Raw genomic sequence first — 25,487 nt, 5'->3', positions numbered from 1 at the left:
ACAGGCCACTGTGGCTGCACCATCCAAGGGGCACCGAGCCTGGCACACACCTTCCTCCAAAGGCTTTGGGGGGACTCACACGGTGCTGCGCTCAGACTTTGCGTGGAGATACATGCCGCCCTCCTGCAGGGAGCTGCAGCGCTGGAAATCAAAGACGGGGGGCAGGGTGGTGGCGGATCTGGGCACCGTGCCCTGGGGCCCCACCCTGACACCGCGTCCCCTCCCTTGGGGTACCAGGGCTGCGGGGGCCCCTCCCGGGACCCAGCCAATGGAGGGGTGCAGGGGGAAGAGGAGGGGCCCGGCGGAGCGTATAAAAGTGGGGACGGGACAGCCGCTCGCCAGCGTGCGATCCCCGCGGGAGCAAGAGCCGAGACCTCCTCCGTACCTGCAGCCACACGCTACCCTCCACCCGACGCCATGGTGCACTGGTCAGCCGAGGAGAAGCAGCTCATCACCGGCCTCTGGGGCAAGGTCAATGTGGCCGACTGTGGTGCTGAGGCCCTGGCCAGGTAGGTCCGGCTCCCGGGCATCGGCTCGGCTGCACCTGCATGGAGAAACCGCTGCAGTCACAGGAGGGAGCATTAACGGTGTGTGTGTGTGCTCGTGTCCCCCCTTCTCTTCCCAGGCTGCTGATCGTCTACCCCTGGACCCAGAGGTTCTTCTCTTCCTTTGGGAACCTGTCCAGCCCCACCGCCATCCTTGGCAACCCCATGGTCCGTGCCCATGGCAAGAAAGTGCTCACCTCCTTCGGAGATGCCGTGAAGAACCTGGACAACATCAAGAACACCTTTGCCCAGCTGTCCGAGCTGCACTGTGACAAGCTGCACGTGGACCCCGAGAACTTCAGGGTGAGCCACACTCCTGGCCAGGGCACCCATCCCCATGCATCTGCGTGGGGAGTTTCTCCCTGTGTCTCCAAGCCATGTCCCCAGTCCCACAGGTGGGGACTCCCCGTAAATATGCCAGTGCTGGAGGAAGAGAAGCTGGTGGTCGAGGCGAGGGGCAGAACCACGAGGACAGGCAGGGAAGGGACCTACATGTAGCCTGGGGAGAAAGGACCAAAGGGGCTGAAGGGGCCATCGGGAGGGTGAAAGCAAGGATGCAAGGGGACAGGAAAGGCGGTAAGGAGGTGGCTGCAGTACGGAAAGGGAGGGGGAGCGTAAAGTGAAAGCAGTTGTTGGAGCAGGAAGAGGTCTGAGCCAAGGGGAAAGCGAAGGAGCAAGAGTGAAACCTGGCGTGGAGGAGAAAGGGGAGATGAGCGATGAGCAAGTGACAGTGGCTAGATGCCAAAAGCCAAAGAGGAGTGGGACATAGAGGGAGAGAGAAGTTTTGTTCCCACATCTCTGCAGACGAGAATCTCCCGGTGGGGTAGGAGACCCTGCATTTGTCACTGTGCTGGCAGGGATCCCCCCATGCCAGTAGGAGCTTGCCCTTGGTGCCAGAGTGCTTTGCACTTGTCAGCTCCCTGCTGCTCAGCAGATGCTCAGCTGTGCCTCCTGCTTGGGAGAACTCCCAAATGAAGTCAGAAGGGAGAAAAAAACAATCAACAGAATTGTTGGAGAATTTTTGGTTATTCGTCCCATACCCGTAGCAAAGGGAACAAATATGGCCCGGGATCAATGGTTGAGATGAAAAGCTTTGGAGTCAGTGGCCCAGACTAAACAGGGGCTGGTGCATTCCATATGTTGTACATTTTGCGATTTAGACTGAACAAGAGGATTAATGAGTTTAAGGTATGTCTTAAAAAGGACTGCAGTTTGCGGGGAGATTTTTAAGCCTACAAAACGCCTGTAGGTTTCCCTGGGGCTGGTGCAAGTGTTGGTGCAGGGATCAGCAGTCTCCCGGGCACTGTTAACCAAGGGCGCTCATGTTCCCACAGCTCCTGGGTGACATCCTCATCATCGTCCTGGCCGCCCACTTCGCCAAGGAGTTCACTCCTGAATGCCAGGCCGCCTGGCAGAAGCTGGTCCGTGTGGTGGCCCACGCTCTGGCCCGCAAGTACCACTAAAGAGCTGGCAGCAAAGCTCCCAGAACATCCTCCAGCTCATGTCATGCACCTGTGGAAATGCTCTGGAGCCGTCAGCTTGTAACAGCCCAATAAAGCTCAACCTGTGAAGGCCCCTCTGTCTGTGTGTCCCTGGGCGTCTGGAGGGGCTGGGGGCTGGGGACCTGGGTGCCCGCAGGATGGGGCTGGGGGCTCGGGCAGGGCAGGGCTTTGGTGTTGGGATGTGCTGGCTCCCTTTGCTCTCAGTGGTCTTCTGGGTGGTTGTGTGGGGTCTGGCTCTGGAAATCAAACTTAGAAACCTGTGTACTGGGTGGGCACAGCCCTGCTGGCCTGGGCTTGTCTGCTGGGGAGGTCGCACTGGGGGCGATGTCTGTAGTTTACTGTGAAACCAGGGGGGTTTCTCACAACCCCGGGGGGAATGCAGAGGAACCATATTTTTTAGGCAGGACAAACAAAATGAAGACTTTAATCCTCCCCAGCCCATTTCTGGCATAAACCCTACCAGAAACGAGCTGACTCATACTGGCCTAGCAGCCAGCTGGGTGGGGACAGGTTTTAGATAAACATTTTGCTATCAAGACCTGTCCAGACCTTGTTTGTGCACTTCTTTTTCACCCTGTGCTGCCCATTCTGCAATGTGGGTGGGGGCTGAGGGTGGGGAATCCTGCTAATAGTGGATAGTGGTGACTATTAATAATTTTCTGTAAGTGAAAATCAGTCGGTGCCTTGTATGTGCAAAGCTGTTTGGGGTGTTTAAGTGTGCTCACAGGACTCTAGGGTAGAGATTGTTCTTTGCATGGGAAGCACTGTCCGTCCTGCTGGAACTGAGCAGGGGGCAGCAAAAGCATCTGCTAGCTGAAAGGACACGATTGCTTTTCAAAGGGGAAAAAGAGGGCATAGCTATATATCCCAGCATGTCTGACACCCCGTCTGCACTGTGTCCCTGCTTCCTCGCTGCTTCATCCATGTCTGTGGGCATTCCCCTCTCCTGCCCCTGAGCCGGTGGGTATCAAAGCCCTCGGTGACCCATAAATCCCCTTCTCATGCACACTGCTCTGATGAAGGGGCGTGTTGTTGCTGGTGTCAGGGCTTACACTGAGAACATGAGATTTTTGTATTTAGTCAAAAAATGCTTTCTTCCTTGCAGGGTGTCTGGGGAGGCACAGAGTGTCTGTCTTGTTCAGGTGTCCCAAAAAAACCCAGACTCTTTTGTGATTTTTTTTTTCATAGATGTCATGGTAGATTTTCACAGACTTTCATACAAACACAGTTCTTCACAGACTTCAGGCAGAAATGTCCAAGTTATTTCAGCAAGTAGGTCTCCTGCCTGGCAAATGCGGTGTCTGGGGCTGGATGTGAGCCACCCGGGCCCCAGGCTGGACCCTGCAGGACAGCAGAGCAGGGCACCTCCTGCTGCTGGGTCCCCTACCTGGGGTCCCCATCCCCTGCGTGCTGCCACACGGCAGCACAGGGACAGTGCCCACCGGTGGCTTCTCTCCCTGGTCCTGGTGCCCCCATCAGACAGATCCCTTAGCACAATCCACATCCCATGAAAAACAGCAGGAAGGTGGCAGATTGTTCCATGTGCCTTGGGATCAGGCTCACAGACCCTGTACTTTCAGCAGAGACTCTGGTTTTGGGGGTTTTGCCCAGAAAGCAAAGCAGGAGAGCCCCCCAGTGGAGGGGCATTTCTCCTGGTGAGGGTGCATCACCCCTTGTGCTCAGGGGTGTCACAAGGGAGCGATGCTCATGAAATCCAAATTCCTGAACTGGCAGGAAAATGTGGCACACGCCAGCCTCATCAGGGCAGGATCCGAAAGGAAAGCCCCTGGCTGGGCATCCCTGAGCTGAGCTTTTGCCGCCTTTTGAGCCCACGGCAGGTCCTTTGGTGGCAAACCTGGTGTTCAGAGAACATTTCACCTGCTCTTTATGGCTGAGAACTAAAGCAGAACTCGGCTGAAAAGCAGGGATCTCTGCTCCCTGCGCCGCCGCATAGCCCCTGGCTGGTCACTTTACAGCTGAGGGGAGAACACAGGGGTGAGTTTCTACCAGCTCCAGCGGGAAAGCTAAAACTGAAAGGTCACGTTCTGCTACAGGAGGAGGACGGTGGGGTTAAAGCAGATTTCAGCTGCAAAGCCCCAGCACCCCTCGAGCCCTCTGAGCAGCTTCAGCACTCCTGGTGGTGTGCAGGGACTGGAGTCCTGCAGTGCAGGCATCCCTACATCTGCTGGGGGGTTGCTCTGACACTGGCTGCGTTTTGGCAGGGGCATTCATCGCGTGTCTGATGAAAACTAAGGCAGGACAGAGGTCAGTACTGGCAAAGCCAAGGCACAAGGCTCATGCTCCATAAGTCCCGTGCACATGTTTTAAATGGAGATGGACTCTTGCGTAGTGACTTGTGCAGCCCTTTTTCTGCAAAAGGGCCCAGGTCTGGGACGGGAAACAGTGACCTGACAGCAGCGGGGGGAAGGGATAAAGCCCTTGATCTGGGGATAACCTGAGGCCCCTTCTCTGTGTGCCACACCCTGGCTGTCCCCTCCTGCTCCCCTCCAGCACGGACCCCCCCCCATCCCCAGCCGATGGCCCCACAGCGCGGGGCGGGGAGGAGCTGCCGGCAGCGGATAAAAGCCCCCAGGGGTCTGCAGCTCCGCTACAAGGTCCGTGTCCTCCTGCAGCCACACGCTACCCTCCGTCCGACACCATGGTGCACTGGTCAGCCGAGGAGAAGCAGCTCATCACCAGCGTCTGGAGCAAGGTCAACGTGGAGGAATGCGGAGCTGAGGCCCTGGCCAGGTAGGTCCGGCTCCCGGGCATCGGCTCGGCTGCACCTGCATGGAGAAACCGCTGCAGGCATAGGGGGGAATGCTAACGGGGTGTGTGTGCTCGTGTCCCCCCTTCTCTCTGCAGGCTGCTGATCGTCTACCCCTGGACCCAGAGGTTCTTCTCTTCCTTCGGGAACCTGTCCAGCCCCACTGCCATCATCGGTAACCCCAAGGTCCGTGCCCATGGCAGGAAAGTGCTCAGCTCCTTTGGGGAAGCCGTGAAGAACCTGGACAACATCAAGAACACCTACTCCAAGCTGTCCGAGCTGCACTGTGACAAGCTGCATGTGGACCCCGAGAACTTCAGGGTGAGATGTGTTTGCAGCCTGAGCCCTTCCCTGCACAGTGCTTTGGTTCAAAAGTGGGGGGAATTGCTTCCCACAATGCTGCCTGGGTTACTTTCTGTGGCTGGTGGAGACAGAGTCCCTGTGTAGTATCCAAACAAGACAACACGTGTTGAACTGTTTGCAAGAGAGCAGGTGACTTTCAGGCTAAATATTCCCATTTTGTGTGTCAGTGCAGGAATGGGGGGGAGAAAGTATTGAGAGATTGTAACCTAAAGGAAGCACTTGGGCTGAGGACATAAAAAAGCAAACACAGAGGAAGGTACAGCGTAGGTGGTGGAATTAGAGGTGGAGAGATGCTGAACAGAGTATTTAAGGAAATCATAGGTACCATAGCAAGATAAGCAGCTAATATGTCCTAAAATAATAGAGCAGATCTCTGGCTTGTCCAGCATGGGCTCCTATCGGGATGGGCACTCTCTCCTCCCCTAACACTTATAAATAAAAATAGATGAATTTATTCATTTACGTGTAAAGAAAAAAAAATACAAGCAGCACTTGGCAGGATGGGTGTCAGGCCAAACTGCTTTAGCATCCCAAGAATGGAGGAAAACAGTTTCAGGGCTCTTTCCCCACCCACCTCCCTTTTCTTTTTAGAATGAAGCAGATGATTTCTTTCTCCAAACCCAGGGCTTTATGTGGAAAGACAGAATTTTGTCCTAGCAGCTGCAGGGAGCAGGCACTGAGCCACACCACGCAGCCCAGAGGCTGTTCAGGGTGGGAAGGGGGTGTGCAGCAGCGGCTGTCCTTGCGGGGGGGCTTCAGCCTCGGAGACCCCTGGGCTGGTGGGGGGATGCTCCATGGCCCGCTGCGATTCAAGCAGCGCTAACCCTGCCTGTTCTCCACTTTCTCCTCCAGCTCCTCGGAGACATCCTAATCATTGTCCTGGCCTCCCACTTCGCCAGGGATTTCACCCCCGCTTGCCAGTTTGCCTGGCAAAAGCTGGTCAACGTTGTGGCCCACGCGCTGGCCCGCAAGTACCACTGAGCCTGCCGGCACCGGCGGGGAAGGGCACTGCTGCACCGCAGCACCTCTGGGTGCCAGCCGTCTGTAACCCCCAATAAATGCCTCGAAGTTCTGCAGTCTGCCTGTCTGTGCTGGGAGGGCTGCCAAACGCAAGGCCGCCGCGGGGGTGTGCTTCTTGCAGCTCAGGGCTGCTGCGGACGCGTTTCCATAACTCTGGAGTGCACCCTGATGTGCGCACCCTGCCAATGCACGCGGGGCTGGGAGGGGAAAACCCACACAGAGTGCTGGCAAGGGGCCCTGGCACTGGCAGGGTGTCAGAGAGGGCTGCAGGAATATCTGAGGATTGCAATGCATCCATGCCTGTTCTCCTGACTCCAGGTTCATGGGAAATGAGGTGAAGCCACACGGAGCCCGCAGCTCCCAGCCGAGCCGTGGCTGTTCAGCGCCTGCTCTCCCCTTTTCGGGGCACTGGTGCTGCCTTGCCTACTCCCCCCTGGCTGGAATTTGCCACCTCCCTGCAGAGCAGGTGGTGCGCTGCGAATGGGGAAACCTCTGGACTCAGACTGCTGGGAGGCTCACGTCGTCTGGCCCCGCAGGAGACACTGGTCCCCCACGGGGGATTTGTAATGCCAAGGCACAAGGCAGACGCTCATCCCCAGGGGCCCCCAGTCCTCCTCTCCAGATGGAGGGAGTTCAGTTCCCACCAGCACCCCGCAAACAAAACCCACTGCACTAAGGTGCCCGGGCTTTGCCTGGCGCTCCTTCCCCCATCCACTGGGTCCCCGTGGTGCTTGGAGCTGGACTGCGGGTCAGGCTGGGTGGTTTGCTCACTGGGACGAGGGTGAAAAGGTCAATTTTCATTAGCTATTTTGTTACTCAAAACAGGGGGGAAAAAATAGAAGCGTCCGGGGCTCTGTTTATCTCACTCCTACATCTTGCCTTAAACCAAGTCTGGAAACTACTTGAATACAGGGGCTGATACCCAGAGTTGTTCACAGCATCTAACACAGCCGAGTCATGGCTGTGATAAACATTTCTGGAATTAGCAGGGAGAATATGGTTGGTTTGGGTCATTATCTCTCAGAGGCATGACCTATCATCACTTGGATTCAGCAGGCTTCTCTGCTGCACCTGACCTGCAGATTTCTGTGCAAGCGATAGCATGGGTCCTGGAAATGGTGCTCAGCAAGTGGCAGCACAGGCTGTGCACCGCCCTGGTCTGAGCCCCAAGCTGGCCCTGCTTTGAGCAGGCACTGGACCAGAGACCCCCAGAGACCCTCCTCACTGGCATTGTCCTGCGGTTCTGCACTTGGAGTGTGCAGGATGCTTGCTTGCCTTTTCTCACCTCTGGATTTCTTTGAAGGGTTCCGTAAAGAAACGAGTTGAAGGTGCCTTTGCAAATCTATTTTGTCCAGATGCTGTAAAGGACAGGATTCACGAGGAGTGGGTGCAGGATGTAGATGTTGCTCATCACAGTGTGAAAGATGAGGGTACCTCTTTCCCCAAACCGTGCAGCATGGACAAGACAAGCATCGATGCTGCTGAGTGCTCTATCTGTGGAGGGCAGCCAAGTCGTGGTGGGATGGATGCACGGGGGGTGGGTCAGTGGGGGCAGAGGGCTGTCAGCCATCAGCCCCTCCAGGGACAAGGCAAAGAGTGCTGCTGACCCCAGGAAGGCGAGGGAGCAGATGTGGAGGAGCTGAGCCATGCAGGGCATAGCTTAATCTCCATGAACCTCCTAGGACCGCAGTACCCCTGGCACAGTACAGAAACACAGACCACAGTCAGTGAGGGTCAGTGCAGAGATGTGATGCATGTGCTGGTGGAGGCTTTGGTCTGCTTTCCAGCATACAGAATAACACAATTTCCAATGCCATCAGTGAAGTAAACAGAACAAATCCAAAGAAAGGTAACATGCTTCATGCCTGGGAGTCCGGGCCATCAAAAAATTGTGACCATGAGGCTGGTTGTGTGCACACCTTGTAAGGTGTTCTTCATGTCCTCTCGTTTCCTAGGAACTGCAATCTATGCAGCCCAGATTTGGTACAAGTCTCGTTTTAAAAGTGATGGAAAACCCCCGAATCCCTATGAATTACACCATGCAGCGCTGAATTGATGGGAAACTCTTCTCGTCCTCACTAGCAGGTTGATGGATTGTTCTCCTCTATCATAGCAGCTTCCCTCAAACCTGAGACAGCGCTGCAGACCTTTGATGAATGAGCACACCGTGTTGCTTTGGACAGAAAGTAAGGGAATTTCCGCAATGACAGCACAGATTAACAACTGAATAGATTGCATGAGAGGAATGTTAAAATTGGTTGGAAAAGGGATTAGGAAATAAGGTTAAACTATATAAATCAGAAAACAGTTCTGAGTGGAGGTTGCAATCTGCTCTTCCTCAGCCGTCAGGTGATGTCACGTCTCCTGGAGCTGCCCTCCTGCAGACCCACTGTGAAAAAAGGTCACACAGGTTTGCACATAGCTGGATGGAAGATAAAGCTTCTTATTTATATCATAGTAGATATCATGTGCATTTTTTGCAGGTGTTAAGGGAAAGAATTAGTCAAATATCCATGCTAGGATAATTAATAGAGTCACTGCAATGAAAAACGTGGTGGTGACGGATTTTATGATTATGAGAGAAGCATTTGTGTTTTCTTTACAGGGATATTCTTGCTAACAGCTGTGACATATTGCCTGTCTACTTGAAATAAACTCTTAAAAAATTGTGCTTAAAGATATACGGAACTAATCAAACACAAAAGAGCCTTTTATGGAATCCTTATTCAAAGTTTGTGACAGTCCATGGAGCAGGATGCCAGAGGACTATCAGGTATAATTATTTTTATCTGTTCTGATCCCCACACTCACCACTATAACAGGAGCAGGAAAAAAAAATTATCTTTTGGCATAAGCCAAAAGTACTCTTACACTGACTCTATGCTGCCCCTGCTGGGGTTATATATATAGTGAGGCAAGATTTTATGCCTCCAGAGGGAATTCTCTGTCAGGAGCGTCAGCATAACAGAGCATTTCAGCAGACAGGTCTCACAGCTGTCAAGATTTGAATATAATCATAACAAAATTCAGCCATCCCTGTGGCATGTTTGTTGTGTTTTCCCACACAACTTGAAACAAGGATGAATGGTAAAGTACTTGTTCTTATTTTGCAAAAGATGCTTATTGCTTTTGAGTAGTAAATAAAGATGTTGTTCTCCCCAAGCAACAGCACGGGAATACCCAAGCTGCCTAATGGCTCTGTGCTCCTGCAGAAGCTGTTTCGGGTAGTTTTGTACACTGCACTTTCTGGCACAGAGATATTATGGCAGAAAATATCTGTCTGTAAATCAAGGGGGATCATTTTCAGACTGCCCAGCCCATAGGAGAGGGCTGGAATCGATGGGGCCCCCAGCAAGTGCCGTGGGTGAGGCTGGAGGGAACAGGCTGGCTTTGCTGCCTGGTTTCCGTAGGCCAGGTTGTGCAAGGGCTGGCTGGGAACAGGACCACAACTTTTTTTCCTGTATCACCAGCAAAATCTGATGTTTGAGAAATATGATTTGCATATTAAGAGATTTTTGATCTATCCCCCTTGGTAACTTTGGAGAAATGAAGGTTCGAAACTCCAGAATGACTTATCTTGGCTACTCTGCCACATATTTCTTTTTTTTTCCTCCCTCTCGCCTCCTCCCGCCTCTGTTCAGTGCCCTTCCAGCCCAAATTCTCTTCTGTAAGAGAATTAGACACGTACTCATTTTCCATTCCAGACCTGAACTGGCAGGGATAAAGCTTCTGAGATAATGAAACAGGAGTTTCTCTTCCAAATCCCAAGGATTCCTATGGCCAGAAGGGCACAGGTTTTATGTAGCTGGTAAAAAGCAAACTCACAAACTAAATTTTTTTATTTTATTTTTTAATTTCTCCTCCTTTTGGCAGCTTATTAGCATGTCTCCCTCAACCTTTCTTTGTCCAGGCTACGTAACTGCTGCTGTGTAGAAAGGCCCCCATGCTCCACCCCACAGAAATGAAGAACTCCTGCACTAGGGACATGTATTCACTATGCAGTGAAGAACTGCCAGGGAAGTTCATGTGATTTTGATGTACCCACACTGTCAAACTTGAGCCGTTGACAGAGGCTGGAGAAACACTACCTTTGTCCATACAGCAGGGAAGTGAGAATGAGATGAGGAAAGCCCAGTCCCCAGGAAGTGCGGCCCCATCTCACCACACAGCAGGACACACATTCCTCCTGCTGCCTGAGAGCACGCAGATGGGGGCAAGAATCTCCTGGATACTGCCCAGCCTCACGGCAGGGCTGTGGAGCACCTCTTTGGATGGAGACTTTTTGCAGATGTGCACGCGTACCACATTCTCCACGTAGCAGCCATGAACTGCCTGGTTGTGTCCCAAACACCCAACCAAACAGCTCTTGCTCCTGCTTTGCCCCATCTCTGTCCCACAGATTCTTCCAGGGAACAACCTTCTTCCGCAGAAGGGAATGCTTTAATTTGGAATAGTTTTATTTGGGATGTTTCTGTTTATTTTGTTAATATTTTTCATTTCACGTACATGAAGTTTTCAGTGTTTGACAGCACTAGAGAGAAGAAACCGTGAAAGGACTTTCTAAAGAAAGAAAGAAGAATGAGACACCATAATTGCACTAAAAGGCTTGGCAGGTATGTGTGCGTTTTTCCAGGGGCACAAAAATTTAAAGATGCCCTCTTTTACCCCAAATTCAGGGAAGAAATCTAAGCAGTGTTTCCACAGAGTCATGCCTCTATCTTACCTTCAGACCTGGTTGGCAGGTGCAGAGCAGCAGTTTCACCCTAGAGCCATACCTACACTTGGGACAAATAAATGACCTTTTTCAATGTTTAAGGTTCTAAAAAATCATCTTAAAGGGGAAGAAAAAATTGTGGAAAAAAAGCTTTTTTATGATTATTTAGTGTTTTGACCAACATTCCCCAAGCAATTAGGATCCTAGTGTTTGCTCTTGCAGCACTGATCCCTGTGCTGCTCCTAGGGTGGTAGCAGCCCAAGGTACTAACGGGAGTATCATCACCATCCTGGACTGTTTGCATTTTATGGCCTCAGCCCCTGTAGTAGGTCCCAGGTGACTCTCAGTGCTGCTGAGATTCCACATGGGCATTTATAAAAACAGACAGCTTCTTCTGCATGTGCAATACTCAGGCAGGAGCGTGAGTCCCTCTCCCTCTGCTTCTTGTGCCTAAGGACTCCGGCCAAGCAGAGGTAAGGGCATCTGAGGCAGCCGTGTGTTTCCATGCCAGTCTCAGTTCATCACTGATGTTTTAATTTTGTAAGCGTCGTTTTCCATTCAGATTTTGTAATCAGGGAAACAAAGCTATCAGGGATAACTTTGTTTCACAGTTTGCTTGCTTATCTCTCATTGCACTTTCCTGCAGCTGTTTCATGCTCTCCATCCATCCATCAATGCCCTTCAAACCCATCACCTAGCCACCCAGCCAGCTATTGCCAGCACAGCCTTGACTGCCTCTCCATCAATCCATCCATCCATTCACATTCATTTTCATCACCTCTTCCCACTGCACTGTTTGCTCTCTGTTTTCTCCACTGCTCATGTGCCTCTTGCCATGTCACAGGGACACTGCAGGGGTGCAAGTACAAGATATCCACTGGAAGGGGGAGCAAACATTTCTGCAGAGAGCAGTATCCAGTGATATAATTGCATATTTCAGACAGGACTTGACGCTCTGTAGCCAAATGCTGAGAACTGCTTTTTCATGGGTCTTTCACAAACCACAGATTATGTCCCATCTGCTGATGGGACGATGTCTTGATCCTGTCCCTGAAGCAGCTGGTGCTGAGCACGCTTGGAGATGGAACAACGCAGCAGGTGAAACAACTTCTCTGCTCCTGGCTTACAGGGGGCCTGGCAGATGGTGCTGCGAGGCGCGGCTGAGCAAGGATTACTCTCTGTCAACAGGCTCCATGTTCATCCTTCTGGGCAGGGGCTGAGCATCCACCAGAGCCAGGGCACCCACGCCTCCCCCATGGCACAGCACCGAGCTGCATGTGGAAATTCATTCGAGTGCAGAGGCATGGCTCGTGTGCCTCACCAAGGACAAAAATAAAAGGAAGGTGGGAGGAGCAGACGAGGGATATTCCTTCCTCAGCCTCAGCATGGAGTAGTCAGGCTGAACAGGATGAAGCTGGAGGGGCACGGGGGGGAGAGGATGGGATGCCCAGCCTCTGGGGTGGTCTCCAGCCCTGCGGGTGGAGGACTGGTCCCCAGCACAGAAGTCCCTCTCTGTGCTGCGATGCTAGCTGGTAAGGAAAGCCATTCTTTTTGCAGTTTTATTAATATTGTCTCAGGCAAGAGCACTTGATACACAGAGTGAGAAGCATAGCCTTTTTTTTTTTTTTTTTTTTGCTGGTAGTCTGAAGCACATTTACAGATTATGAAGATGAGGAGCATGTTAAAGTCTGAAAACCAAAATTCAAGTACCTAAATCTATATTTTCATGTTTAAGATAACTACAGCACCCTGGAAAGCTGTATGCTAATTGAGCTTATCAAGCTAATTATTTAGCTGGCAAAGTAAAGAGTGAAGGCACAGATGTCTGGAGCTTTGTCTGAGAAGTGGGGCAGTTGGAAATAGACTAATTCCATTTTTCATGGCACATTAATGAATTTAGCCACATGCCCTCCAATTAAACAATACTGTGTTCCTTGTTTGCATAGGCAGATGGAGTGTGAATTCCTTGAGTGCTGAGTGCTGGAAAAGTTTAACTTCTTTCTCATCGGCTATTGCAGCCCCTGAAAAGAGCAGCAGACAAGCCAAGCAAATCATTTGCATAGGCTGGAGGAATGTTTTACAACGTTTGTGTTTTACCTGCAGCTCCAAAAGGTGCAGACCCTGTAGCCTGAGTTTAAGCCCTTTCAGCACTGCATTGCTTTTGTGAGTTGTGCTTCACAGCGCTCTGCATTTCCCCGAGGAATCTGTGGGCTGTGGCTTGGAAGCTCTGTGCTGACAGCTCTGCAGCAGAAAAGAGCTCTCTTTGAGGAAGCATTGCTTAATCTTACCCATAACTGCTAGCTGTAAAAACAACATTCCTGCTAAGAATTGTAGTTTCTGTATATATTACTAACACACATATCAGCTGAAATACCCGTCGCTTTGAGTAGCTTGATGGGCTGTCACTGGGAGCTATAGTAATGACAACAAAGACTAGACTAGTAAATAATCTCTGAAGTGAAGGGAAATGGTAGCATTCTAAATTCACCAGTGCCTTAACAAAGTTAGACTTAAGGGAATGACCATGTCCCCTTGGGGGTCAGAGTGGGTGACAGATGAATTTCAGTAACTGCTCTGTTTCTGTACCTCCCAGAGACCAGGGTGAAGGACTCACAGAAGCACCGAATGCTTTGGGTTGGAAGGGGCCTTAGAGCCCACCCAATGTCCCCGCCGTGGGCAGGGACCCCTCCCACCTGCCCAAAGCCCCATCCAGCCTGGCCTTGAACTTTAATGCAGGAGCCCAGCCCCATCCTGCCAGGTGCTGTACAGCCACAAGACAGAGGAAATCGCAGCCTTTCCCCTTCCCCTTCAGCTTACAGGTGGGATGAGGATTGCAAAGGGTGCAGGTGGGGGACAGGAGGACAAGCAAACTGCGTCTGCCACGAGCTCTGCCATGGTGAAAGCTCAGCGGCGGGGCAGGGGCAGCAGCAGGGGTTCACAAGGAGCTGCAGGCAGGGCATCCTGCACTGGATGAAGGGCACAAATCTGATAATCCAGCGAGCTGAGGGAGCTGGCCGGGCAGGTGTACCATGCACACGGACAGGCAGAGGGCTGGGGACACCGACAGCACCCCGCGTGGAGCAGCACAGGGTGAGCTGTGCGCACCAGGGACTGAGCATGGAGGTACGAAAAAGGCTGGGGGACGGGGGGAAGCCGCAGACAGCCTGCTGAGCCCACGCAGAGAGCCCCAGAAGGACCTGGTGGAGCTGGAGAGCAGGGACTGCGTGCCCGGGTTGGTTGGCCATGTGGTCCGGAGACTGGGAGGAGAGGCTGCAGCAATGTCCTGGGAGGGATGCAGCCCCGCTGTAACAAATAATGTTATTATCTGAGATTATCTACCGTACAGGTGAGGAGCCTGGGGGAAGCAGGAACCAGGGGCTGCGCCAGCACTGCCACATGCTAATCGCTGCTCTGGCACGTCTTCAAGGAAGAGAGAAGAAATGAGATCTTCACGACAATCCCCCAGACTGTGTCTGGCCAGTGGTTTGTTTTCATTGCTCTGTGAAATCTAAACCTGCTCTACATTTGAGTTGTTTATGGGAAAGGGTCCCGTAGCCCATGCCCAGGGAGAGCATGTCCCCAGGGAACAGCAGCCATGCCCTGGCTTTCCTGCTGGCAGGCATCCCTGGGGTGGCTTGTTTCCACCGCTGGCTTTTCATTCCTTTTGGTCTGATGTATCTGATTGCAATGCTGGGAAATGGCATCATCCTGCTGGTTGTGAGAGCCCATCACAGCCTCCATGAGCCCATGTACTACTTCCTTTCGATGCTGGCTACCACAGACCTGGGCCTGACTCTGTCCACCCTGCCCACCGTGCTGTGTGTCTTCTGGTTCCATGCCAGAGAGATCAGCTTCCCAGTCTGCCTCGCCCAGATGTTCTTCATCCACGCCTTCTCCTTCATGGAGTCCTCAGTGCTTCTGGCCATGGCCTTTGATCGCTACGTGGCCGTCTGCTTCCCGCTGAGGTACTCCTCCATCCTCACTGGGGTCAGGATTGCGAAGATCGGGCTGGGGATCGTTGGCCGATGCACTCTGACACTGCTTCCGTTAATCTGCCTTCTTACACGGCTGCCTTTCTGCAGGGCCCATGTGCTTTCTCACCCCTATTGCCTGCACCAGGACATGATACGGCTGGCATGCACAGATGCCACCTTGAACAGCCTGTATGGCTTAACTCTGGTGTCGATGGTGATCCTAGACTCGCTGCTCATCGCCTTCTCCTACGCCATGATCATTAGGACCGTGCTGGGCATCACCTCCAGAGAGGAGCAGGCCAGAGCCCTAAACACTTGTGTCGCTCACTTCTGTGCTGTCCTCATCTTCTACATCCCTTTGGCTGGCCTCTCCATTATACACCGGTATGGGAAGAATGCTGCACCCATGAGCCACGCTCTCATGGCCAATGTCTACCTTTTTGTCCCACCCGTGTTGAACCCCATTCTCTACAGCATGAAAAACAAGGCCATTCGCAGGGGCTTCCTCAGGCTCCTGTGTCAAAGAGTGGCCTGGCCTGGCCATGGCTGGAGGCATTAAGAGGGACACTTGCCCATATGAAATGCCCAGAAAAAGTGCAAGGTCAAACATAAGCAGGAGTTTAAGAGAGCTTAAATGTAACGGGAAGAGCACCTTGCAAATAATGCTGACAGCTGAATGCAACCACAGCAGGAATTCATCTAGGAAATGGGTAGGCTGCTTGGTGACCAAGGTGGGCTTCATGGCAGGTGGCTCAGAAGCTCTAGATTAGTTTGAAATTGGCATGGAGGAGAGATTGCACCAAATAAACATCAGTGAATTATCCATAACTCTCAGGACCAGGTGTCGCTCACCTGAATCTGGAAGGAACTTGGATGTGAAACTGCAGAGCTGCCGGGCAGGGCGCGTGACTATTTCAAATGGCCATGATGCTGGAGGATGGGCAATCATCCCTTTTACTCTACCTGCAAAAAGGGGCTTCACTGAGTTCCTAAGACCTACTGACGGGGGGGGGGGGGGGGGGGCAGGGGAGGGGGAGGTGGCAATTTCTGTTCCTGGCTGTGATAAAGAATAAGGTCATTAAACATACTGGTGAACACAACTGGGTAAAACTCTTGAAGAGTCAGCCAGGTTACTACAATGGGAAATCCTGCCACAGCATCTAGGCTTCTGTGAGGGTTGCTCCAACTGGAGGGATCTTGTGGACATAATGCACCTGGATGTCCCCAAAAAATTTGACTAAAGAAAATTACTTTGGAAGGGAAGTGGAAGAAACCCTCTTCCAGGGAAGAAACTCTCCTCTGTGGGAAGTTGATAAATTAAAGGTTCATTATTTTCAGTCCAGCTTCCCCAAAGGATGTCTCCTAGGGCTCATTTTATTCTACATTTTCATCATCCTGGACAAGGGAGTGCACAGTGAATGCTCAAAGTTTGCAAATGACACAAGGTCAGCCTCTGTAGTGATTCAGTGTTCTGTATTTTTATAATATTGTTTAGACTTTCACTGCAATAGCAATAAATTTGGGGCTCCATGTAGGTGTGCTTCCTTTTACTGTAACAAGCTTTTGAGTGTACCACAGCCCTGGCACAGTGGGAGACTTGGTATCACCACCGTGTGGTAAGTTATTTTTCTCTGGGTCAGCCACAAGAGATGAGGAATCCATGAGACGTTGTTAAACCCAATGCTCTACTCTGCCCCAACCGCGGAGGGGGGCTCAGCCTGCGGAAGGAGGCTTTGTGCTGTTAGGGTCACAGCAGCAAAACCTCATCAGGTAACCTGTAAAGCACCGATGGCCACTCGGTTCTCAGTCCAACTTGGAATACATAGAGTATGCTTTGTTATTTTCCTGTGATTTTCATGTCCCCATTTATGCTTCAGTAAGTACCAGTGTTCCTGTATTGTTCTCAGTAATGACAGGTTTATGGAAGGGAGAAAAAGAAGCCAGGAATTTTCTTGGCCCTTCTTAGCCCTGCCTGGGCCAGCGGATGCTCCAGCCCCAGTGAGGAAGCATCCTGCTTTTGATGACGGGCCCTATGCACAGCAGGACTGCAACCAGCACTGCCACGGGCATTCTGTTGTGTCCTTATCGCATGGCACTGCTTTGCCTTCCCGCTCCCTAACCATCCACCACAGCAATCCCATTCAGATCAAGCAGAGGGCGGTACGGGGAGCAGGCAGGATCTTCTGGGGTGAAACCCACCCCAACTGTCCGCCTTAGGGTGGTCTGAGTTACTGACCAGGCTTGTCTTGATTAGTTTCCCTCCTGTGTAACAGTTTCAGGAGACTTGTCGGAGCTGGCTCTCCTGTTGCAGTAATGCAGATGGGATGGTGCAGCTGCAGTGCAGTGGTCCCCATACTTTTGGTGTCTAATTCTGCTCCCATTACAATGCAATGGTACCGTGAGCCCAGCGCTGCAGCAGTGATATTGCACGGGTGCCATTTCCCCTGGCTGCCAGGGATCTGCACTGAGGCATCGGTTGTTTGGTCCAGGCAGAGCAGGTGAAGCATCCCGGCCACTGCATCTGCAACACCCCAGTGTGGGCTGGGTATGGGGAAGGGAAACGTCTGGTGACTTCCAGCTCCAGCAGCGCGAATCACAGCTGTTGGACATGTCCTGTCCCTGCTGGAAGTATCACCTGGCTGGAGCTGAGGGCTTGGCCATACACCCAATTCCTTAGATCTTCACAGCCCCATCCTAGCAGATCTGACCACAGGTGTAAAAATCTTGGATAAACCACTATTGCACACATGTAGATCTATTCTCTAGTGCACGCAGAGATGGCTGAGCATGCCTGGGAAGCATTAGAAGTTACCTGCATAAGCTTCAGGACAGCTGCAGCCAACCCAGTGTCATAGAGAACACGAGAAACCCTCACCCCACACCTCCCTTGCTATGTCCTGCTTGTCTAAAGGGAAGTCCCATTAGCTTAGGATCCGCAGGCAGTCACAGCTCCTGCATTGTCGACCAGGAATGGGATAAATGTATATAAGGCTGTAGATACAGCAACACTCCTCTATGCAGCAAGGAGAGTGGTGGGGGCCTACAAACAGGGTGTACCTCACCAGCTACGTAAAGAGTTTAAAGGTTCATGATTCTCAACAAACAGGTGATAGGATGGATGTGGTGGTTTTGCCTTGCTAGGCAGCTGAGCACCACCACAACTGCTCTCTCACTCCCCGTCCTGAGAACAGGGGAAGAAGAAAAGGAAAGAAACAACTCACGGGTTGAGATAAGAATAATTTAATTAAAGGAAAAATAAGTATTAAGGGGAAATTATTATTAATTAAATAATAATACTAAACGAAAAAGGGAAAGGAGAAAAGGGGGAAAAAATTAAGCAAAGGCCGTGTGGAAGTGCAGAGGAAAGAAATTCCTCTCTCCTTCCCCCACCGAGCGATGCTTGACCATGTCCTTGCAGCAGGGCCTCAACGCACGCAGCCGGTGTTCGGGAGGACAGATGTTTTCTCAATGAGAGCCCACCCCTCCCCTCTTCTTCCTTTTCCCACCTTTTATTGCTGAGCGTGACACTCACGGCATGGGATATCCCTCTGGTGGGTTTAGGTCAGCCGCCTGGTGACGGCCCCTGCCCACCCCCTGCCCACCCCCAGCCTGCTGGCTCTGGGGGTTGGAGGAGTCCCGGTGCGGTGCCAGCACTGCTCAGCAGCAGGCACAGCACCGCTGTGGTACCAGGGCTGCTCTAGCTACACGTGCAGAGCACAGCGCTGCATGGGCTGCTGCAGGGACATAACTCCGTCCCAGCCAGACCCCATACAATGGAGTAGACAGTACTTAAACTATTATTCACCAGGTGCTCTAACATGTGCAAAACCTTGTGTCTTCTCTGTATGACATCAGTGCCTTCTTGTAGTGAGAAATTTGTGTTTATCTCTGAGAAACAGTTTAGTCTTTACGCTGTAAATAATGAGATTTAGTACAGGAAGTACAAGGATTACTACAAGGAGTAGATATTGGCCATGAAGACATGAACCAGAGGAGAGGCATGTTTCCCAAACCTTTACACAATAGACAAGCAAATCATCAGGATATAATAAATCAAAACAGGCCAGCTATGAGAGACATAGGTGTTCAGGGCCTTGACATTCTCTTCCTTTGATGCAATACTCACTGTAGTCTTAATGATCATGATGTGGGACAGCATGATAGACAGCAAGGCTAGCCCACAGGTGGCCAGGAGGACAAATAAACCATACATGCTACTCACCTTGACATCTTCATAGGACAGCTGAATGAAGTTGGGTGCATACACAATCACAGGGCCATTAATGTTAGAAAAGACCTCCAATATCATCTGGTCCAACCACCCCCCTACCACCAATGTCACCCACTAAGCCATGTCCCCAAGCACCATGTCCAACCTTTCCTTGAACACCCCCAGGGACGGTGACCCCACCACCTCCCTGGGCAACTCGTCCCTGTGCCTGACCGCTCTTTCTGAGAAGAAATGTCACCTCATTTCCAGCCTGAACCTCCCTGGCACAACTTGAGTGGTCCAGCACTTGTGACCAGAAGAACAGAGGGCAGTAGGCACCGTTCGTCTTTCCTTTCCTTTCCTTTCCTTTCCTTTCCTTTCCTTTCCTTTCCTTTCCTTTCCTTTCCTTTCCTTTCCTTTCCTTTCCTTTCCTTTCCTTTCCTTTCCTTTCCTTTCCTTTCCTTTCCTTTCCTTTCCTTTCCTTTCCTTTCCTTTCCTTTCCTTTCCTTTCCTTTCCTTTCCTTTCCTTCCCTTCCTTCCCTTCCCCCTTCCCCCTTCCCTTCCCTTCCCCCTTCCCTTCCCTTCCCTTCCCTTCCCTTCCCTTCCCTTCCCTTCCCTTCCCTTCCCTTCCCTTCCCTTCCCTTCCCTTCCCTTCCCTTCCCTTCCCTTCCCTTCCCTTCCCTTCCCTTCCCTTCCCTTCCCTTCCCTTCCCTTCCCTTCCCTTCCCTTCCCTTCCCTTCCCTTCCCTTCCCTTCCCTTCCCTTCCCTTCCCTTCCCTTCCCTTCCCTTCCCTTCCCTTCCCTTCCCTTCCCTTCCCCCTTCCCTTCCCTTCCCTTCCCTTCCCTTCCCTTCCCCCTTCCCTTCCCTTCCCTTCCCTTCCCTTCCCCCTTCCCTTCCCTTCCCTTCCCTTCCCTTCCCTTCCCTTCCCCCTTCCCTTCCCTTCCCTTCCCCCTTCCCTTCCCTTCCCTTCCCTTCCCTTCCCTTCCCTTCCCTTCCCCTAAAAGTAAATCTGGCAGCAAAGACTCGATATGCGTGCCTTTGCACCAGATAGTGCTGCAACGTTTGGCAGGATCCAGGCAACAGGCATTCACCAGCTGTGAACATCTGCTAGCCTGAGAGCAAAAGGTTTTGGACTTGGGTGTTCTCACATGCAGAAGTGCAAATGCTATTTTCTGGTATAAATGAAGTAAACAATGACCAAACCACAAGCTTGTAGCCCCGTGGTGCACAGGAAACATTTCTGGGTTCTGGGAAAAGAAGATTTCAGTCCGACATGGCCACCTTGCCAAGCTGTAACACAGGCAAGGATTGTTCTTTCCTACAGGTCACTTTTCCCTCACCTGGGCACAGGGGCCTGCAGTGCAGCTCTCAGCATCTCAGCTGGTTGTCGGGACCCCACAGCCACCGAGGGGACAGGCACTGCCAGAAGGCTGTTCACCTTACCCCGATGTCTCCCCAGTCAGACAAATGGTGCTTACTGCCCCCTGACAAGGAAAGGGTCTGGGGGTAAACGGTTCTTCATTACATGTGCATCCTTCCATTGAAGGCAATATTCACTTCAACACTTATACTGCAGCAGCACTAACAAAGTTATGAGAAATTATCTAACAGATGACATAGGAAAAGCAGCCCAGAAAGAGCAGATAACTTTTTTAAATATGGAGCAATCCCTAAATGTGACCTGTCTGAGCATCTTGCCCCCAGGCCTCCAGTGAATGTGTATTTATATTGCTGCTTCCCAAAATCCCATGGGACTCTCACAGACTCACTAGGCGCATCTGTTTTTTTGTTTGTTTGTTGATTGATTGGTTTTCTGATCCACTGTCTCAAAGGAAATGATTCAAACATGCTGGTAACAGTGAAAACCAGTGTCAGGTCAGAGGCTACCGCGGAACTGCCTTGGGTTAACACCAGCAGCTAAATGGGACTAGAAACTAGGTATGCAATTAAAGCAGGACTTGAATGTGGTGTTCAGGAGACAGGAGGAAATGTTCCTGGAATCCCCTCTGGGGGAGCAGGGAAATGTGAAAACAAGAGGAGAGAGTGAAGGTGGGAAAACCTCCCTCTATGGGCAGCTGTGACCTCAGGCACCATTGACAGGAGATCGGCCTCCTGCAAGCACCGAGCTGCCAACCCACACGTTCAGGTTTGGCCTTCTTCAGTAGTGGGACCATTTTTCAACTTCGGGCTTCAAAGCACCACCCCAAAGCCATGCTGTCCCACGAAAGTGTGCTTGGGTCCCTGGTTTTGGTACAGACCTCCACATCCGTGATCCTTCCCACCACCCTCTCCAGACAGCCTGCAGGAAGAGCTAGCGCTGACGGCAGGGCACTCCTCTCCCCTCTCGCCCCAGTGACCACCCCAGCCCTACTGCACAGTGATCCAGATTTCTCTGCCAGCTCTGTTTATTTGCAGAGAAGGAATCCTACAGTCGTAGCCTAAGCTGTTGGTGCTATCTGATATTATGTGATGGTGACGGCTTGTGTGCGTGTATCTCATAGGTTGCAAGGCGCTAGATAAGTCGGCCAGCCACCTTTACACGTCTGATCAACAAAGCTCCCCTGCTGTCATTTCACACCTCTCCCACTGCCACCAGAGGAGACAATGCAGTGAACTGGATGGACATTGATCTGAGATAAGGGCATGAAAATGAAAATAATCACATTTTTTGTGTGTCCTGCAGAAAAATGGGGGTTCTGCCTCACCAGGGTGGTTGCAGGTGGGGATCAATCCACCAGAAATGGTGCAGCCCTGCTTTATCACGAGTGCTCTGAGGCTGGCTCGTAGACAAACTGCAGTCGTGTCTCTGCTCCACTGCCTTGCCCTGCCTCTTGCCTCTGGTCTGCGAAGCACTGCTGCTGCTCTGTCTGAAGGAAAAGAATGAACTGAGTTGTAATTTAAGTATTTCACTGAAATGGAGTTGACAATATTTCTTTCCCGTCTTGTCTGCAGCCTAACATCTACTTCACTTCAGCATAAATGTATTTTCCCTTCCTAAGGCCCCTCCTCCTGCCTCTCCACTGGTACCAGCTCACAGAGGGATAGCAGGAACCATGGCAGGGGGCAGCCACGACAGTCAGGACTGCCGAGGATGGTAGAGAGCCCCAAGAAATGCCAGGCCAGGTCAGAGATCTCCGTTCTATCCGACAGTGCTGTTCAGTTTGCACTAAACATAGACCAAATGTCTGTAACATGTGACTTGAATTTAGGTCCCCTTCTGACCTTCACTGCATTCTGCTTCATACCTTTCTCATCTGTAGAGCAGTGATTCTGTAAAGCATGCTGACCTGCCTACTGGGATGCTTGACTCGGTATTTTGCAATCCTGTTAGCAATGATCTCCCTGTGAAAAATCACTCCAAATAATTGCATCAGTGAGAAATTTTGATATTTTTTTAAAGGGTTTATGTTTACATAGGACTTTTGGAATTTGCTAGTATAGCATTATTTTCGTTTTTCCTTTTTTTTTTTTTTTTTTAAAGAAAATGGGGGGATAGTGCTTACAATTAAATTCTACCCATTTCCTTCTGCAAGAACAGTCATCATTCCCATCTGAGCACATTCCCATCACACAGTCCAGGGAATACTCTTCGTATAATGAGAACTGCTGCAGGAAGGTCTTTTGGTGATACTCAGGCTAGCAGTCAGACTGGAAGTATTTTAATTGTGAGAAGACTTTTTTCCTTAACAGAGGAAGAGTTTTAACAGCAAGGAGTATGACTTCCGGGAGGGGTGAACTCTCCATCTCCCAGCAGGGTAAAAGCCAGACTGAATGCCTTTATGCCAAGTTTCATTGCACAGTGAGTGAAACCTCCTACAGAATGTTAACGGAGGGGATAACCTAGTGATTTCTTTAAGAATGCACTCTGTCATTGAGGAAGGTTTCTTTGTGAACAGAGTCACAACATTAACTTGCTAAATTTATCAGGGTCATCAGTAAATTATGAGCACAGCTTCCAGCCCGTAGATACGGGTCAGACTCCCTTCTGCTGGAAGAGGAGGACCATCTTGTCACAGAGCTGCTTGGTTCGCACACCGTAAATGATGGGGTTTAACATGGGGGGCACCAGCAGGTAGAGATTGGCCACCATTATATGGACATGCGGAGGGATGCTCTGCCCAAACCGGTGGGTGAGGAACGTGAAGAGGGCAGGGACATAAAACGCAAGGATGACACAGGCATGGGATGCACAAGTGCTAAAGGCCTTGAGCTGTGTGTCTGTGGATGACAGTCTCATTACCACCCGCAGGATCATCGTGTAGGACACGAAGATCAGGACTATATCAAATCCTGTCACTACAAAAGCCACAAAGAGGCCATAAATGACATTGACTCTGGTGTCCCCGCATGCCAGCTTCACCACGGCCATATGCTCGCAGTAGGAATGGGAGATAACATGATGCTGGCAGAAGGACATCCTGTGGAGCAGGAAGCAGAAGGGACTCACCAGAAGAACCCCACGCACCAGCACCAGGATCCCAAGGGCCACCACCACGGGCATGGAGAGGATGCTGGAGTGCCGCAGGGGGTAGCAAATGGCGAAATAGCGATCCAAGGCCATGGCCATGAACACGCCTGACTCCACCGACGAGAAGGTGTGGATGAAAAACAACTGAGCAAGACAGGAGAGAAACCCAATCTCTCTGGAGCCAAGCCAGAAGATGCCAAGCATTTTGGGAAGCGTGGATGTGGAGAGGACCAGGTCAGTGAAGGCCAGCATGGCCAGGAAGAGGTACATGGGCTCATGCAGGCTTGGCTCTGTCTTTATAATGATGAGAAGGGTGATGTTCCCCAGCACAGCAATGGTATACATGATGCAGAAGGGGAAGGCAATCCAGAACTGCTCCTTCTCCAGCCCAGGAATGCCAGCCAGGAGGAAAGTAGGAGGATGGGAAGGGGTGGTAAAGTTCAGGGATGACATGAAACCCCTCTTGTCTCTTGCCTACAGTGAGGGTTCTTACATCCTGTAAAAAAGCATCAAACACCCTCAAGCTGATCTGGTTGGTACAAAATACAGGCTGCAGTGAGATATGGTCTAGAAGCACTAGAGAGCCAGCCCTATGGCAGCTGCTTGCACTGGCTCAGGAGAGCAATTTGAAACAAGTATCCTGCCAGTTTCCACTTAAATTCTCTGTCCCACTTCATGAAGTGGGCTTGGGGATTCTTCCTGGATCAAACTGAGCTGGAAGAGTGCTCACCTGATACTTCCCCATCTCCAAAGGCTGCCCAGACCAGGAGACCAGATAAGAGCTAGTTTCAAGTAAACCTTGAAATGTGCACAGTGGAAATATGAAGTTATTATTATCACCAGCCCTACGTCTCTACAGAAACTTTGTTTTGCACCACCCTGCCTGCTTGTGTAAGCAGAGGCACTGTGTTTGCCATGGGTGAGACAGCTGATTTCAGATCTAAATCCTGAGCCAGCACCACAGTAAATTCGCAGTAGGTGAATCCCCCTATAAATGCAGTGCTCCAGCAATGTCTGCTCCTCTCCTGCAAAGGCTGCAGCTCACTCAGCCCCGAATGTTACTCAGCTCATGGGTTTTTCCTAATACCTGAGGAAAAGCATCCCTTGAAAAGCCCTTGCAGCACAGAATAGGCCAATGTTCCTGATGTGGTAAGGCTCTTCAGAAATCTTCCTGGGGCCAAGACCGCTTGTGCTGGAGAGCTGCAGGCGGCAGAAAGAAGGGAAGGCAAAGGATGCCCATGATGAGTGGAGGCATAAAAAGCCTTATTGCAGAGCAACACATTTCTGCCTGAACCCTAAAGACTTACCTGTCTTCTGCAGGTCTCCATGCAGGCACTCTGCACTGCAGAAACCAGGAGATATTTATTTGTTTGTCAGACAAGTCCTAGTAGGCAGCTCGGCATTTCCCCTGCTAATTAACATGTAGTTAGAGAGAGAATGAAAAAGGCAGCTTTTAACCCCCTCAGTGCTGATTACCTCACAGACACAGCTACGTTTTGCCCAGTTTTATGCCTGTTTTCTTACAATGGGTTTATTTGGAGGAGACTCAGGAGTGCTGGTGTAATTCAGGGTTAAACCACAGAACTGGGTTTGTAATTAAAATTGCAGCTGCAGGAATTATGAAATATTTTGAAAAGAACAGCAATCTATCCTTTCTGTATTACATTTCATCCATAACTCTAATACAGGCTTAGATAGGGAAGTCAGTGCCATCATCCCCATTGCATAGCTGAAGAATGGTGAAACAATAGATTTGGTGCTTTCCTCTCCCTCCAGGAGCCAGCTGGGGCCAGCAGAAAGCCCAGCCAAGCCGGTCCATCACCACCCCTGGCTCTTGGCCCTGCTTGTGGAGGAGACCCGGGTTCCAACACCTCGTGCTCTGGCTGGGTTCTTCTAATGTTTCAGGGCAGTGCTGACAAAGGAT

General features: G+C 51.2%; 4 protein-coding genes across 4 annotated transcripts; 3 read left to right on the top strand and 1 right to left on the bottom strand.

The window, feature by feature from the left end:
* The first annotated feature begins 310 nt into the window (after nt 1-310).
* LOC106048580 (hemoglobin subunit beta) lies at nt 311-2,120 on the top strand. The gene is made up of 3 exons (XM_013200573.3): nt 311-509; nt 626-848; nt 1,880-2,120. Exons 1-3 carry the CDS (start codon nt 418-420, stop codon nt 2,006-2,008), a joined length of 444 nt encoding a protein of 147 aa, XP_013056027.1. The 5' UTR covers nt 311-417; the 3' UTR covers nt 2,009-2,120.
* Nucleotides 2,121-4,569: 2,449 nt separating this feature from the next.
* LOC125180866 (hemoglobin subunit epsilon) lies at nt 4,570-6,253 on the top strand. The gene is given in 4 exon segments (XM_048053258.2): nt 4,570-4,689; nt 4,692-4,798; nt 4,913-5,135; nt 6,030-6,253. Coding segments are annotated over 4 exon segments (564 nt in total). The 5' UTR covers nt 4,570-4,584; the 3' UTR covers nt 6,159-6,253.
* Nucleotides 6,254-12,109: 5,856 nt separating this feature from the next.
* On the top strand, nt 12,110-15,895 carry LOC106048557 (olfactory receptor 51G2-like). The gene is made up of 2 exons (XM_013200542.3): nt 12,110-12,443; nt 14,258-15,895. The coding sequence occupies exon 2, from the start codon at nt 14,470-14,472 to the stop codon at nt 15,442-15,444; it is 975 nt and encodes a 324-aa protein (XP_013055996.3). The 5' UTR covers nt 12,110-12,443; nt 14,258-14,469; the 3' UTR covers nt 15,445-15,895.
* Nucleotides 15,896-22,873: 6,978 nt separating this feature from the next.
* Nucleotides 22,874-24,072, bottom strand: LOC106048553 (olfactory receptor 52R1-like). The gene has a single exon (XM_013200539.3). It carries the CDS (start codon nt 24,014-24,016, stop codon nt 23,069-23,071), a length of 948 nt encoding a protein of 315 aa, XP_013055993.2. The 5' UTR covers nt 24,017-24,072; the 3' UTR covers nt 22,874-23,068.
* Nucleotides 24,073-25,487: the final 1,415 nt, after the last annotated feature.

This window comes from Anser cygnoides, chromosome 1 (assembly GCF_040182565.1).
Source record: "Anser cygnoides isolate HZ-2024a breed goose chromosome 1, Taihu_goose_T2T_genome, whole genome shotgun sequence".
In the NCBI taxonomy this organism is placed as follows: domain Eukaryota; kingdom Metazoa; phylum Chordata; class Aves; order Anseriformes; family Anatidae; genus Anser; species Anser cygnoides.
The sequence above is the reverse complement of the archived record's forward strand: the minus strand, read 5'-3'. Positions and strand labels throughout refer to the sequence as shown.